Here is a 15,460-nt window from a genome sequence, read left to right on the forward strand (position 1 = left end):
TTTTAATCCAGTTCGGAGGAACGGAGGGGTGGAGGAGAGGAGTGGCTGGGGAGAGGAAGCAGAAGGGTCTGTTGTGATGGGAGGAGAGGAGGAGGAGTGGAGGAATAAGAGGGTGCTCTGAGGGTGGAGGGATGCTGATAGAGGGAGCTGAGGAAAAGAGGGAGATGAGGGAGTTCTGTATGGAGATGAGGGGAGAGGACGAAACGAGGAGCGAGGAGAGGTTTCAAGGCAATGCAGTGGCTGAATAGTGTGTGTGTGTGTGTGTGTGTGTGTGTGTGTGTGTGTGTGTGTGTGTGTGTGTGTGTGTGTGTGTGTGTTGTTGTGCCAGGGGAATGCCTAAGCCTTGGCATGAAGCTTGAGCTCAGCAATTAGAATAATTAAGAGGGACTGACAAGCTTTTAGAGTCTCTCTCCTTTCTCTTCCCATCTCTCTCTCTCTCTCTCTCTCTCTCTCTCTCTTCCTCTCTCTCTCTCTTCATCTCTCTCTCTCTCTCTCTTTCTCTTTCTCTCCCAGTCCTGTGCCAGCTGTAAATATGGAGTGTGTCAGACAACATTATGTCAGTTCTGTCAGGTTAACACACATGTGCATTTGTTAGAAGTCTGGGAGTGTCAGGTGCATGATCACCAGTAAAGCGGGGAAACCCTGCAACTCTGTCAACTCTCGCTTCCCACACACTCTCCTTAATTCGTGCACACGATAGCGCTCGCAGTAACACAACCCATGTATGATACATTCATGCTGTGGAAATCTATTTTTGAGAGGCTATTCTGTAAAACATAGCTCACTGATATTACCCTGGAGTCGGGATCGCCTAAAGGGCTTATTGCAATCACACCTTCCAAGTAAAGACTGAAAGAATAGGTGTGTTGTTATGCACACACAAGGTTGTGTGTGTGAGGGATAGAGAGTTCACTAATGACTTCACACCCCATTAGCGCCTTTGCTTGATATGTCACACTTCATTATGTACTTAGATCAGAGGTGCATAAACTTGAAAAAGAGTGCGCGCATGTATGAAGTATGTTTGCACTGGGGAGTGTGTGGCTATACCAACTTTTGCATAGCAGACCAGTGGGTATTACTGTTTTCTTTTGGGACCTACTTTTTCATTTTTTAGATTTTATGTGACCAAAAATTGTTGGATAATAAAATCATTTGCCACATTGCTGTATCTACAATGAATATTAAATGCTCTAAAATACTACTTTGTTTTAGGTAACTTACGTAAATCTATTTTATGCTTTTTTATGTAAGAGGCTGCAGGAACTTAGGCTTTTATAACCCACAGTAGAAAGTAACTTTACATAACATTAATCTTGTTCAGTGAGAGCTCTTTCACCTGCAATTACTCCAGAATAATTTTGGGACCAGTTTCATTCTTCCTCTGACCCAAGCTTGGCTCTGGACCCAGATAAAGATTGTTGCTGGGTTAGTCTGTATAATCTGTATGCAGGAGACCTTAGAGCAAAAAATAAATGTCCTTGTCTAAGCAGATACATTTCTATCTGTTTAAATCTGCTTAACATTTTATAATAGAGGCCTGATATATGGAGAGTTTATTTGTCTTCATAATTTACAGGATCTCTTGTGTGTGATTCATAGATCAATTACTCAAAGAGCCACCACTGTCCAAACATTTATTCTACTGTTTAAGCATGCCTTTGTATATATATCCATCATAAAATCCTAAGTGTAAACTATGTGTTGTGTGTGTGTGCGTGCATGCACCTATGCAGGTATCAGTGTTTATGTACGTGCTTGTATGTGCATGCAGCATATGTGATATGTTTTAATTCGTTGTAAACAGACAGCGGTGCGGCCAGGCAGGTTAGTTTTATCAGAGTGTGTTTATCTTAATTCCCCTCAGTCTCTTTCAGTCTTACCATCCATTACCTGTCTGAGGAGGCAGCGTGCTCTCCTGAGCCCCACACACGAACCTGCACTGTTACCTTGGCGCTTAAAATATGATGATACGACTGTATTAGAGTATGTATGTATGTATTGCTCACCGCGTGTGACTAACTGCCTGCGTCTTTGTCAGTTTCGTATGCATTGTTGCCTTGGCTTATGGAGAAGATGATGTTTTCACAGCCGTCCATTGTGACCTTGGCTGTGTAAACGGGTTTGTAATGTAATCATGAGTGGAGGAGAGGAGCTGCTCTGACAAGAAACCATAAACAGGCTAATAGATGCATGCCATGCTAACATGACACATCTCACACATCACATCACAACGTATGCCATGCCACACATACACACACACACATGATGGGCTGAGGTCAGGTGTGAGTCTATGCAAAAGAAAGATGGCATCAACATATAAATATGAGCGATCAAAACACTTTCATGCACACACAGTATGTATGCTCGTACTACATTACACACACTACGCCCCTGTGTGGAGAATGACAGACTCTTTCGGGGGTACGACCTTCTCCCCATGCTGTTTGTCTTCAGGGTCACATCCTGCCCTCTAACTCCTGACCCCTGACCTTTGATCTTAGTCCGTCAGGCAGCGGACACCAGCACTGAGCTGACAGCTCCCAAAGCCCACTGACCCCAAAAGCAGAGAGACGGAGAGAGGGAGCGAGAAAGAGGGAGACGGAGCTTTGACCGTCGACCTCTCTTGGAGGGGGAGCAGTGTACACGCGGCAAGAGTGACAGTTTACCTGTTCAAAGAGGTCAAGAAGTGAGAAAGAGAAACAAAAACACAGATCTCATTTCTGAAATATGAAAAGCAAAGTTAGAAGAAATGAAAAAACCAAAGGGATGTGAGGTTTGAGGAGAGGGAGGAGGTGAGGAATGGGATGGGAGGACAAACATGCGTGAACCTGGCTAGTGGAGGTCACACTCTGCCTGAGGAGACAGGTGCCTCAAGATTAGCCTCCACATTAATGGCCTTTACTTACTCGCACACACACACACACACATGCGTACACGCTGCAAGCCAGTCCTCGAGAACTCCTATACCACAGGGACGTGGAACTAGTGAGAACACAGCTCTGACTCTCATATCCTATTTATACATCCTTTCCTGTACATTACAATCCTATTTAGCTCGCCCTGCTTCCTACACAATCCTATTTATGGACTCACCCCCACCGCCACCACCACTCTCAAATCCTATTTGTGTGCCCCCTCCTCCTGTATGCAGGTGCCATCTATCCAAAAAGCTGCCTACTGGGTGTGTGTACACTGTGATTCAGATGAGTGTGTGTGTGTGTGTGTGTGTGTGTGTGTGTGTGTGTGTGTGTGTGTGTGTTCACCAGTGATTTGTGTGTTAATGTTACAGTGAAATTGGAGTGTTCCACCTAAGAATAAGAGAAACACTGTTCTTGGACTCTTGTGTTTGCAGACATCAGTCAGTTGTTCTGTGGCTAACTAAGAAGCTTTTCTTTTGTTCTCTAAAGGCAAAAAAAGCTTGAATTCTTTTCTTTAACCTTACATCATTAAGCACTGAGAGGAAAGAGTGTCAAATCAGTCAAATCTTTTAAAGGTGAAAGTGACTGGAGGTGCTCGCGCTCCACAATGTCCTCCGCTATCTGATGTAATACATTGCACATCCCCGTCTTTGCATTCACAGATCGTCTATAAGTAAAGATGAGCGTCTGTGTCTTCTGTCCCGTCCCATCTCCACCTGTCCCCTTGACAGGCCTCTTATCCTCCATTAGTGTATTTAAACAGGACAAAGTGCCTGTCCATATCACGGGCCTGTCTCCACCCGACTCCCCTACCTGTCACTCACCCGGCGTTATGAAAGCATCCTCATTCTGTTTGAAGGTGGGAGATGAAAGGAGAACAGCAGTCAGGGACCTGGTTGTCCTGACAGACCGGATTAGAGTTGCCGATCCTGGAGAAAGAGGTATGAGGGAGGAGAGAGAAGGATGAGGATGTTCCTGCCTAACTGGATTAAGTTAGGGGGTGAAGGAAAGGTACATGTAGACCAGGGGTCTGTGCCTGTCTTTATTAAGGGAAGGAAGGTGTAGCAAAGTGGGCGTGGAGACTTGTGTGCCTGTTCATATTAAAAAAGACAGGTGTTTGCGTTGGCTCTCCAGTTGCACTTTAGTTGGAGCTGAAGGACTCGTGTCTCCTAGACAGAGGTGATGATGAGCCAGCAACAAAAAAAACTTCTCATGCGGAAACACAGTCTTGTCCTGATGAAACAAAGAGGGAGACGGACAGGCCGCCAGAGCACAAGGTTAAACAACTCACTCCCCCACTTTGTGTACACAGCTGGACTAGTTCAAGTTATATTGATGCTCGGCGCGAGTCTTAGGCAACGGGTTTCAAACAAATGATATATGACGTCTCCCATTTGGCAGACATTTTTATCCAAAGCCAACACCAGAGTGACATAGTGCGACTGAGCTGAATTTATTAATCATTCAATTAACTAAATGTTCCTTCTTGGTATGGTTCAGATGAATGGACTGTCAGTCTTTAATGCAATCTAATTCTCAGCACACCTCAAGAGAGATGCTGAGAACTTAACTGCTCTGCAACTCTTTAATTTCTCTCACCCTCTCACTGCATTTCACCTGCATTACTCATTCCTCGGTACGCTTTTGTCACACTCATTTTTGCTTTATTATTTTCTCTGCATCTTATAGTGTGAAGCCAGATTCTTCCCTCCAGTAGCGACAGTTTAAGTCGGCCTGCAGCCTGCTATCTTCATCTCTCGCTCTGTGTCTTTTTCTTTACCTTCCCTTGCTGAGATAGAGTCTTCCTCTGTGTCTTTGGGGCCGGCTGGTAAAGACAGTCCGGGCAGCCGATCGTATTAGACTATCAGGCCAGTTGAACCATAAATTACCTGCAGCTAACAAAGCGTGCGGCTGTAACTATTACACAGGCAGTCAAAGTCACCCCGGCCCACACGACTGGGCTGCTCACCCTCACACACTGAATGATAGCAGACCAACGAGAGTCTGGTCAGTCGCACACTAAGATTTCAATATTCACAGCATACAGCTTCAAACGCAGGTGGTAAAGGTGGTAATACAGTCCAGTCAGAGGCAGATGATGACTCAATATCAGCATGATAGCTCAGCAACAAGCAGCAAAACCTTAAAGCCAGACAGAAATATTTGCATGCTACTATTCCTAACCCTTTTCTTCACTTTACTTGCATAGAATTGCATCAGAAATTCTGGGTTGATAATGGGTTAAAATACCTTTTCAACTCAGCTAATTAAACGGTGCAAATGACAATTCATAAACAAGTAAATCAAAGTAGTAGAAGAAAACAAAAACCTAAAATATAACGAGAAAAAACTAAAACCATTATCCAACTTGCTAAATTGATGCATACAGCTTAAGAGGCTAGGTATTTGTCAATTTAAATTTGTCATTTAATCAAGAACATCCAGCAGAGTAATTTCACACCACACTTTTTCTCTCTGTCTAAATGAGATATGCCAAATTCCTAGGGTTGTTCCATTTAGATTTTTTTTATGCAAACATCTTTGCAAATGGCCTATCTGTCTCAATCTTAGAGCATGACTGGTGTACCTGAAAGTACATAACGTCCACTCTCATCAAGCACAGCCACATAACACTAAAAAACATATCCAGAGTTAATTTATATGGGACTTAATTCAGCTGGTAGTTTGGCAGTGTCCACTGTCCCTGTATGTTTAACTATTTGTTGTGCGGAGACAGAGCAGTGCGGTTCCCTCTCCCAGCTGTGTGCGCAGGTCTGTGTTATTGGCTAATTGAGAGCGTGTTCTGTGCTGCAGCTCTGCCCTGGAGGTTAGTGTTAGCACACACACACTGTAGCAGGACAAATGAGAATACACCCCGCCATCTGCCCAAGAGAGACACTCCCTCGCCCTCTCCTTGGCCCTCTACCCTTGTACCCCCCCCTCTTTTTGTTTTACTCTTTTAGTCTCATTTTTATTCCTTCCTTCATGCTACCACCTCTCTCTTTTCACCCTCCCCCCTCCTTTCCCCACATTTTCTATTCTGCCTTCCCATTTTAAGCGTTTTGATCTTTCTCTGTACACCACCTCTTCATTTCTACCACTCTTGCCCCCCCCCCCCACCTTTCCGCTACCTGCCTCTCTCCATCCTGAGTAAGTCAGTGGGAGGTGTGTGTGTTTTGATGCGGGGGGTCCAGGCTGTCGTGTTAAGGTGTTACCATACTCCGACCGCAGACTTTCAGAATGTTCCGTGGGCGCGATCCATAGGGGCTGACATTGAAGGTGACCCCCGGTCGCTAACCTTGGAGACCAACTTTATTAAAATGAATTTGAGTAGAGGGGCCGTCCTGACAGCAGCATAATTACATCGCAGAGCATCAGCACTAATTTATGCAGCCCGCATTCAACCGGTCAGGAGTGCCGAGATGGGGTCAGTGTGGACACACACACACACACACATACAAGCACTCGCACACATTCGCACAGGAGCACACACTCTCACACTGACTCACGAACACACACACACATGGATCAGCATACCAATACAAATAGGTAAATACATTCAGTTTCGTCTTACATTGCACAATGCTGTGGCACATCCCTCTGTAGTGTTCTACCGCTTTGAGGGTCATTGTGTGTTTGAATGTATGTAGGCATGCATGTGACCTGTGTGTGTGTTTGTGTGCCAGGGAGACTGTGTGTGTGTGTGTGTGTGTGTGTGAGAGAGTATATTTAGCAGTGTTATAGAGAGACGCTGGACAGATGTTATTAGTGTCATAGCCTGATAAGTGCAGCAGAGGGACCTGCACATCAAATACAGACGGCACATTTACAGATAAAATACTGCATGTTTCCTTTAGTTTTATGTTTTTAATCAATAAAAAAAATCTTACCAGTATATAAATTTTCACTGTAGTGGTCCCCCTTTTTGGTACATAATACTAAATCTCCCCATTGAAGCCATCACTGAGGATAATCTCTCAGGCAGGGTAGCAACATTCATTTAAAAGGTAAAGTGCCCTACCTTGACTATTTATCAGCAGGGATAACAAGAGTCCACATTAATTATAACAAGTAACAGTTGGGTCTATTGTCCCAAGAGTAACTTTACTCCTGCAAAGTTTTCCTCATCTCTATTCCTCTAAACATGGTGCTCTTTTTTTTTTTTAAATAACCAATCTCATATCTCCTCTCTCGCAGGTTTTTTCACTTGCACATGAACACACACAAACATCTACATACATTCACTTTGACCCATTCAAATTTCAATATCAACCTAGCGACATAGAGACTTTACCAAACCCAAACTTTTGTATGTGAACAAAAATGCAAAGTGTTTGGATAAAGACTTATAATCTACAATCAAGTGCAATCGTGTTGATTGTGACAGCTTTTCATTCAGCATACAACTAACACTGTGTGATTGCCATCACTTTTATTCATGTATCGATTAGTAAGGTCCTCTGTGCTCATTAGCCTCCATTAACAAACATCCATAATGACAAAAAAAACAATTCTGATAATGTGTCATTGCTTTGCTTTCTGGCTGCAGCACAAACAGTTCTGTCATCCTTTCCCTCGGCTTCTTCTCTGATGAAGTTTCCAGCACCCAGTCATAAACCTGGTGATGACAAGTCTGCCCCGCAGAGGATAAAGCAAGAGGCGAAATAAAACGTGAAGCTGTGGAGGATCGGAAGGGAGAGACGAAGAAGGGGTCAGAGGAAGAGAGGCAGGAGAAAGTGCTATAGAGGAGAGTACAAGGGGGTGAAGAGGTGGGACATGGATATAAGTCACAGCTCCAGTCGCTCCATTGTAGCCGTTGTGACCAAGGGCACACTAATCTACCCCATTAGCAGATCTCCCCGACTCTCTCATAATGTTACCGCTAGCTGCTCTCCTGTGACATGTTCCTGGTCTGTGTGTGTGTGTGTGTGTGTGTGTGTGTGTGTGTGTGTGTGTGTGTGTGTGTGAGAGAGAGAGAGAGAGAGAGAGAGAGAGAGAGAGAGAGAGAGAGAGAGAGAGAGAGAGAGAGAGAGAGAGAGAGAGAGAGAGAGAGAGAGAGAGAGAGAGAGAGAGAGAGAGAGAGAGAGAGAGAGAGAGAGAGAGAGAGAGAGAGAGAGAGGTTTCATTTGTGTGAGAGTGTGTGAAAGAGACAGTGTGAATGAGACAGAATTCTTCGCCTGTGTGTGTGTGTGTGTGTGTGTGTGTGTGTGTGTGTGTGTGTGTGTGTGTGTGTGTGTGTGTGTGTGTGTGTGTGTGTGTGTGTGTGTGTGTGTGTGTGTGTGCGCGCGCGTAATGACAGTTCAGCTAGTTGCTCTCTTGTGAAAATGACACGTTCCTGCCAAATTAATATCATTACTATCAGAGTTTAATGGGCCAGTGCTGCCTTCTTATTTAAAACAGAACATCCCTCTCTCGACCTCCACCACGAGGAAAGGAGGGGTGGGGGGGTGTTAGGAGAATGGGTTAGAGGGAATGGGTAAATGAGCAGGGTAGACAATGTGAACAGACTTTTCTGCTACAGCCACAGAAGATGAACTTCAGATAAGGTTAAGATGAGCTTGAAAGCAAACAAACACAATAATAATCTAAAAAAGGAAAGATCTTATACAGAGGAAATGAAGACAAACATTTTCCCACTTTGTGTGCATTCAGTGGGACTAGACTACTTATAATTCACTATTTTCTTTCCAACCATGTCAGTCATTTGCCTAAAAATACATTTCCATTTGTGAAAGCTTTAAAATGTATCTGCTCTGTTGAACAATGGGGCTTCCTTCCCAGTTGTAATGTTAAATTTGGGGATTGTGCATGTTACAGTGACGGCTGCTATCATTGCCAGTATTTCACATAACTAAAAAAAAAAAAGATTGTGTTTCGTGTGTTTTGGGGCTCCTGTTTGTTTCTTTGGTGGAGAAATAACACTTTGAATTTTGGAGGCAGCTTAGAGATGTTTGTCTCATGGGTACATTTTCTTTCATAGCTTGTGTTTTACAGTATGCGTATCTGGTCATTGGTTTTTCTTTTCTTTTACAGTACTTTACAGTAGGTGTGTGTGCAGTATGAGCAGTCTGTTAGGGTGTCACTCTTCACTTGGAGTCAGCACTGTGATAATGAGTTCATTTGGAAATACACTCTGCGGGCTGCCTGTGCATGTGGGCTCTTGCATACTTGTGTTTGCACATGTGTGCTTATTTGCACACTCTGTATACACGTGGATATAACTATTCCACACCACATTATATGTGTGTGTGTTTTTTGGTATGTGCACACCTGAAAATGTGTGTGTGTGGGAGATTGTGAGTGTGTGAATATGTCAGCTTGCCGCAGGAGACCAATTAGATGGTGCATCAGTGAGGAGGTGAGCATACACACACCTGTGTGTGGCCCTATTACACCAGCTCATCACACACTCGCATACCGACACACAGACAGCATTGCTCTGCTCATAATAGAAACATACTGACACTTACAGTACATTGACCATATGGAATAATGACTGCACTGTGTCAAGCTGTCGGACGTGAGTCACCAGCATGCATTATTTCAACCATGTGTTACTAACTTAACCAACTTTTGTGAATTATGGGTTATCTTGCTGCTGCTGAGTGGTTGTCGTTACCAATATGTACTTTACATTTGAGCATTTCTTAGCTCAAAACTGCACTCTGTGTAGCATTCATACACAGTAGATGAGATCTGAAAGTGATTCAGTCCAAACTTTGAGGTTTTGTGCGCTGACGCAATCAGGTGAGAACGAAAAAGCAGATCACAGCCAATAAAGCAGCCAGGCCTCTTCATGTATAATTCAGATCTTTTATGGTGGACTATGCACCCATATGGGCGTGCTAAAGGAGGACTAAGGCCATTTCCAGCCACAGAAAAGCCCTTTTAAAAGCTAATCCCTGTGCCAGAGTCCTGCTCCTTTTACTGCTCCTCTTTAATGAATAGGTGTCCAATAAGGCCTTTTATTGTCTTAGCATATGTTGCTTTTATTAGGGGAAAATAATTAGGTTGTGCGGATCACTTCGGAAGTCCTCTCGCAAGATAAAAATGAGATAGTTTCACAGTCGTTGCGCAAGTCCTTCTGACTCCTCGTCGTTTTCCCCTTGGATGCCTTGTGTCCTAGCTCCCTCACCTCCTCCTTTCCTTCGTTTCCTTCTCCGCTCTCCTTTTCCCTCCTCTCATCTTTATGCCTCCCCTCCTCCTCTCCCTCTTGTCCTTTGCATCCCCTCCACCTCGTTCCTCACTTCCTCTTCTATTGTTCCCTCGAACATGCGGGCAGCGATGTCGCATCGGACTGCACATTTACACACACACACACATACACACACACAGATGAACAGATGAACAATCACAGTGTGACAGGAGGCTGTTGATGACTGACACTCGGTTGATCTTATCTGGCGCAAAAGGGGTAAAGAGAGGGCCGCAGAGAGAAAGAGAGAGAAATAATGCACGGGGGGGTTTCTGCTGTGCTTTGTGTTGTGTTCCTGTCACTCCTACATAGTTTATTCCTCTGCTCCTTTCTTTCTCTGCCATCTTCCACTACATCAGTCTGCTCGCTTATATAGAAAGAAAAAATGTCAACAGGGCTCATCTGTGATCTGGGACTCCAGGGAAAGAGATCCATTTACCTCCAAGAGGTCCTACTCTGACCGTTTACCCATGAGACCTCAGCTACAGTAGCACTGTATGCCCAGTCCTGTAAGTTATGAGGCCGGAGGGGGATGGGGCTGCAGGGGAATAGGGATCTGCAGAGGGTTGATGGAAAAGAAAGGGCAGAGGAAGGAGCGGGGGGTTGGCTGACAGACTGAGAGAGATCGAGCGGGCATGATGAAGGAACGGAAAGAGAAGGAGGGAGGAGGGAGGCTGGTCCTTCCATCCTGTCATTAATGCCCCTCAGGGGAGCACACTGCCCGTAGGTGAGTATTAGCCATCAGCCTTCAGCCTGTGGGCTAATGGAGGGTATGAAATAGAGTTTAGTACATACAGATGACCAGGGGTAGACTAATCATTGGAGACCCATGATGAGGAGAGCTGGTCATTCTCTGGGGATCTAAACAAGCTCTCAGTCAGATTATGGACATGGCTCCAGTTCGAATAAAGGCTTTAGCCTATATTCAATGCTGTCGGATGTGTAGAAGTGAATAATTTGTAGAGTGCATATGGATTATTGTACCACGCTAGGACTGAAAAAATGCACTTTTACGTCTAATGTGACCTTTGGCGTACCTCAGTCAGGGTGACGGAGGTCACCACAGAGTTGCAGGGGTGAGAGTCAGGGTGCTTTCTGAAGTGTGCGCTGAGGTGTTTGAGGTGCTAATCTCCTCTCCTCTTGGTTGAGTGGTCAAGCTGAAAGGAGGGACAGCTTGTTTATCTGAGGGGACCGCCTCACCCAGGATTCCCTCTACAGCTGGGCCAGGCACGCTCAGCTGAGCTGTCGGCTCGCAGAGGTTACCACGGCTGAGGGCAAACATAGCTCTGTACACACACACACACACACACAGATAAACTGCACACATACACAGAGAAAGGTTTTGATTTCAATGGTTATTTATTAAATGTAAAATATCTTTAGCACAGATTAAAAATCAGACACCTCCACCTATTTTAAACACCACAGGCTGAACAAAAAGACCATTCCTGAAACAGAATCACAATCCCTTTGGAATCCCACTTTAAGGATAGCTAGTCCACAAGGCTGGGCAGAGGGCTGAGGCAAAAACTGCACTCCTCTTGATCCCTTTACTGGGGCTACAAGCTAAGTAATACTTTCCAAATGCATGCTGTAGCCTTATTACACTGGATTGTAGAAAATCATTTTTTCATTGTGTACCTTTAGAATTCAGGTATTTTTCCAGTTACAGATGAGGAAAAAAAATCTGTAGGTGTCTAAAACAGGGTAAAAGAGTATTTGCAAGAAATGATCAACACTTGTTTACCATATAGAGCTACTGTACAGAGTGGGTACTTGAAATCACAGGATACCGCTGATTGACAGCTTACCAAACTTCAAGCTGGCTAACAAAAATTATAAAAAAATCCAATTTTTGGTTCCGACCGAAACAGTTTTCTTGACCTGCTGCATATCCAGAGGCCCTCCACATGACAAGCATGGACATATGCTGTGATGATCTGTGGTTCATGCCAGGAACTGAACTTCTCAAATTGTGTCCCAGGCATGAATGGCTTTGCCAACATTTAGCACTGCTGCTGAATTGGACTGCCATCACAGAGGTCAGCTGGTGAATGCTCCCCCTCTCTTTTCTGCTCTGCCTCAACCCTCGCTGCTGTACAAATGCCAACTGACAACAACTGACACAGATGGTGAGCAGAAACACAGAAGGACAGGCAAAGGAAGAGAACCACCCACAGGAGTAAGAAAACAGGAAGACTCTACACACACTGTCCAAGAGAGGATATTGCCTGACAATATTATCAACTCAACTTTTTTTATTTTTAATCTTTTCTTTTTTCTACTTTTTTGAATTATTCTTTTTTTTTTTTCAGCACATGCCATATGAGAATTTGGGGATTATAAAAGTACCTGAAAGAATTGCTAGGTTTTCAGCATGCATAGCTGTTTGTATTTACAGGGTCATATGTACAGGGATGGGCCAAAAACAGACTGCTCTACAGTACTGGGTTTATTTACATCCAGGTCAGAGGGAGAGGTCGGTGTCATAACTACAGATGTGGGGGTGAAGGGTCACATGCATAGGGTCAGAGATAAGCTCATACGGCTGAGTACAACTTGGATGATGAAGACACAGAACAGAACACGGCAAAGTAACATTACTGTTAATTCAACAACATCACATCTCCCCCACAAACCCTTTTTGCTTTTGAATACGCTCAATAAGGAGTTTTCAACAACTGATTATTGCGTAACACCATACAAGGACATTTCTATTGCAAGTCCATGAGGTCCTTGGGTATTGAGTCGATACTGCGATTGGAAGACTTGGATCTGATCCCAGAGCAGTTCCAGAGCCGTAGTAGTGGATCCCAGGCTAAGTGCAGGCTCATTGCTGCTTATCTACAGTCAGCTTATTGCAGGGTGTTTTGCGAGTATTTCCTCAGCATTTGGATGTGTTTTTATTACCCACAAAAGCAGATGGACACAGAAGTAAATCAAATCTGCTCTCACTTGTGTGGTGCTGTCCTGCTCCTTTGGTTTGTCATATTGCTGTGGTGCTGTGATCCATGCGTTTTATTTTTAGTATGGAGGATCATTTTAGGTTTAGAGTTGTTTTGGTGCACGTCATCTGTCCCATCTTCTCCCCTCCTCAAATCAGTGTGGTAGTGGCAGAGCTGTATTTCTTTTAGGGGAATGGCCAAGCCAAGTCTCTAGTAATTCAAAACAAGTCATGGTCAAGTCTCAAGTCTTGATTTGAGAATAGCTGTAAATGTATAACTGAAATGCTTAAGTCGTACCTTTTTCTCTCACAGAGACTTGGAGGGCCGAGAATAAGATGTTAGGGTTAGAGGTGGATCCATGTGACTGGCTTTCTGAATAGGCCAATTGCACAGCAAAAGGCAGGGCTACCAGATAATCATACATTTCATCACGATGATTAAGTAAATGCGCTGAATTTACTACAGCTGCAACACAACAAATTGCGGCATATTTTTTTGTTTTTGTTTTCAAGTCTCATGTCGAGTCAAGCTGTCAGGGCAAGTCCAAGTCTACAGCTTTGGGTAGTAGAGAACAGCTCTAAAACACCATAGATGTTTGTCTGAAAACTACTGTACACAAGGTAATGATTCACATTTAGTTGCAGAAGATAGAAAGACACACAGCAAAATCCATCAGTTTGTAGATAGCTAAATTTACAGGCATAATCTACAGTTTCACATGGGTTAGACATGGCTGTTACACCAGAGATGTGTATGATGCACACTGGTTCAGTGATATTACCTTTCATGTAGATTGTTCCAAGTGTTTATTTACGCATCTGTTCGTGCTCGTGTGCAGGCGCATGCTTGTGTTCAGACATGCACATATGAATACTGTGTTTCTGTGCAATTGTGTAATGTAAGTGTATCGAGGTTGTTGCGCACCCCCTCTTGTTCTCTTTCTCACTACCTCACACGGCCCTTGCCTCCTATCTGCAGACACACACACACACACACACACACACACACAATGATAGATGGCTGCGGTGGGTGGTTGAGCATGTTAATGCCTAATCTCATCAGCCTTATCTTCTACAGAGGTCACAAGGTCAATCGGTGAGGGGGATGAGCTAAACACCAGTAAGATAGCACATTGCTGGACGCACAGCACAAACTGTCCATGTACTGATCCGTTCACTGCTAACTGGACTGTTGCAGCCCGTAGAGAAACAGTAGTACAGACTCTTGCCTTTCCAGGAAAAATCTTCAAAAAATGGAAGCACTTTTAGAAAAAAAAATACTGACGTCTTCATTATGAAGTCAGCCACATGAATCTGGATTATGAACATGAAAGTTTTTTATATCAATATTTCAACTTACAGCAGGACTAGTGTTTGGTAACCAGACACAAACAAACTGCTTTGAAAGTCAGCCAAGTTCAAGGGGGGCGTCAGCGAGTCAGAGCCTGCAGCACTGAAGTCTTCAGTGGAGTTAAAAAGGCATTTAGCTTTCAGACGTGTTAAATCAGATGCCCTAAGCGAGGGAGATGAGTTAAACTGAGCGCGTGTGAACCTGCAACTCGGAGACACTGCTTGGCATTTGTCTGTCTTTGATATGGCGACCAGTGATGTGGATGAAGTTATCACCCCACTGGCAGGTGAGACAGACAGCGGCGCACAGAGAGATGCTGCCTTTTCATCTGCTGTTTACCAGCTCTCTCATCACACTGCGCTTCAAACACACTCAATCTGCTGCTGCGACGTTACCAACCAGGCCTCGTCCTGGCGGAAGTTTACTTAGAGCTTAGAGGGGGTGTGTGTAAATGTGTGTGTGTGTGTGTGTGTGTGAGTGAGTTGAAAAATGTTTCTTAGAATCTGGTTCTTGTGTTTATTTCGATCCTTGCATTTGCATTTCTGTGCATATTTTTGTACTTGCATCTGAAAGTATAAGTTCTTTAGACCTCAATGGATCCTTCCACTTCATGTGTGTTGGTCTCACAGCTGCTTTCGGAAGCTGTTCAAACAGTTGGCATGTAGTGTGGCTCTATTATGCATGTGTGTTTGTGTGTCTTGCCCATGTTAGATTACTGCGTATATGGGGTTGTCTCACTGTGTGCCAGTACTCTCTGTTAAACACTAGTCCTCAGTCTTCACATCAGTGTTCCCTCTCACTCTCTCTGCCCGCCCCCCCCTCCTCTCCCTCATTGGGAGATAAAGAGGCGAGCCATTTCATGTGACCGTATAGAAGTCGTCTCCAGCCCCGGAGTTTGCAGGGAAGCTGTCACAGCAGCTTTTAGCTGGAGCTGCAACATGAAAGATCCCTCTTTGAGCAGTTGGGTTATGTGTGTAATTCTCTCTGACGTGTTTATTCTGCTGCCGTTTCAACTTTCATTTTCAAATGTCACAGAAATCTCCCTCCTC

The 15,460-nt window shown here is 44.3% G+C and overlaps 1 protein-coding gene across 2 annotated transcripts in view; it reads left to right on the top strand.

Moving 5' to 3' along the window:
- wwox (WW domain containing oxidoreductase) overlaps positions 1-15,460 on the top strand; it is a 123,327-nt gene that overhangs the window by 105,413 nt on the left and 2,454 nt on the right. Inside the window, exon 9 of one of the 2 annotated variants that reach the window (XM_070907749.1) lies at positions 3,781-3,862. The exons of the other annotated variant lie outside the window; for it this stretch is intronic. Within the exon in view, the coding sequence (XP_070763850.1) occupies positions 3,781-3,862 (82 nt within the window). The remainder of the gene's footprint in view (positions 1-3,780; positions 3,863-15,460) is intronic. 2 annotated transcript variants of the gene reach the window in all.

The sequence above is a fragment of the Enoplosus armatus genome, chromosome 6, assembly GCF_043641665.1.
Source record: "Enoplosus armatus isolate fEnoArm2 chromosome 6, fEnoArm2.hap1, whole genome shotgun sequence".
Classification (NCBI taxonomy): domain Eukaryota; kingdom Metazoa; phylum Chordata; class Actinopteri; order Centrarchiformes; family Enoplosidae; genus Enoplosus; species Enoplosus armatus.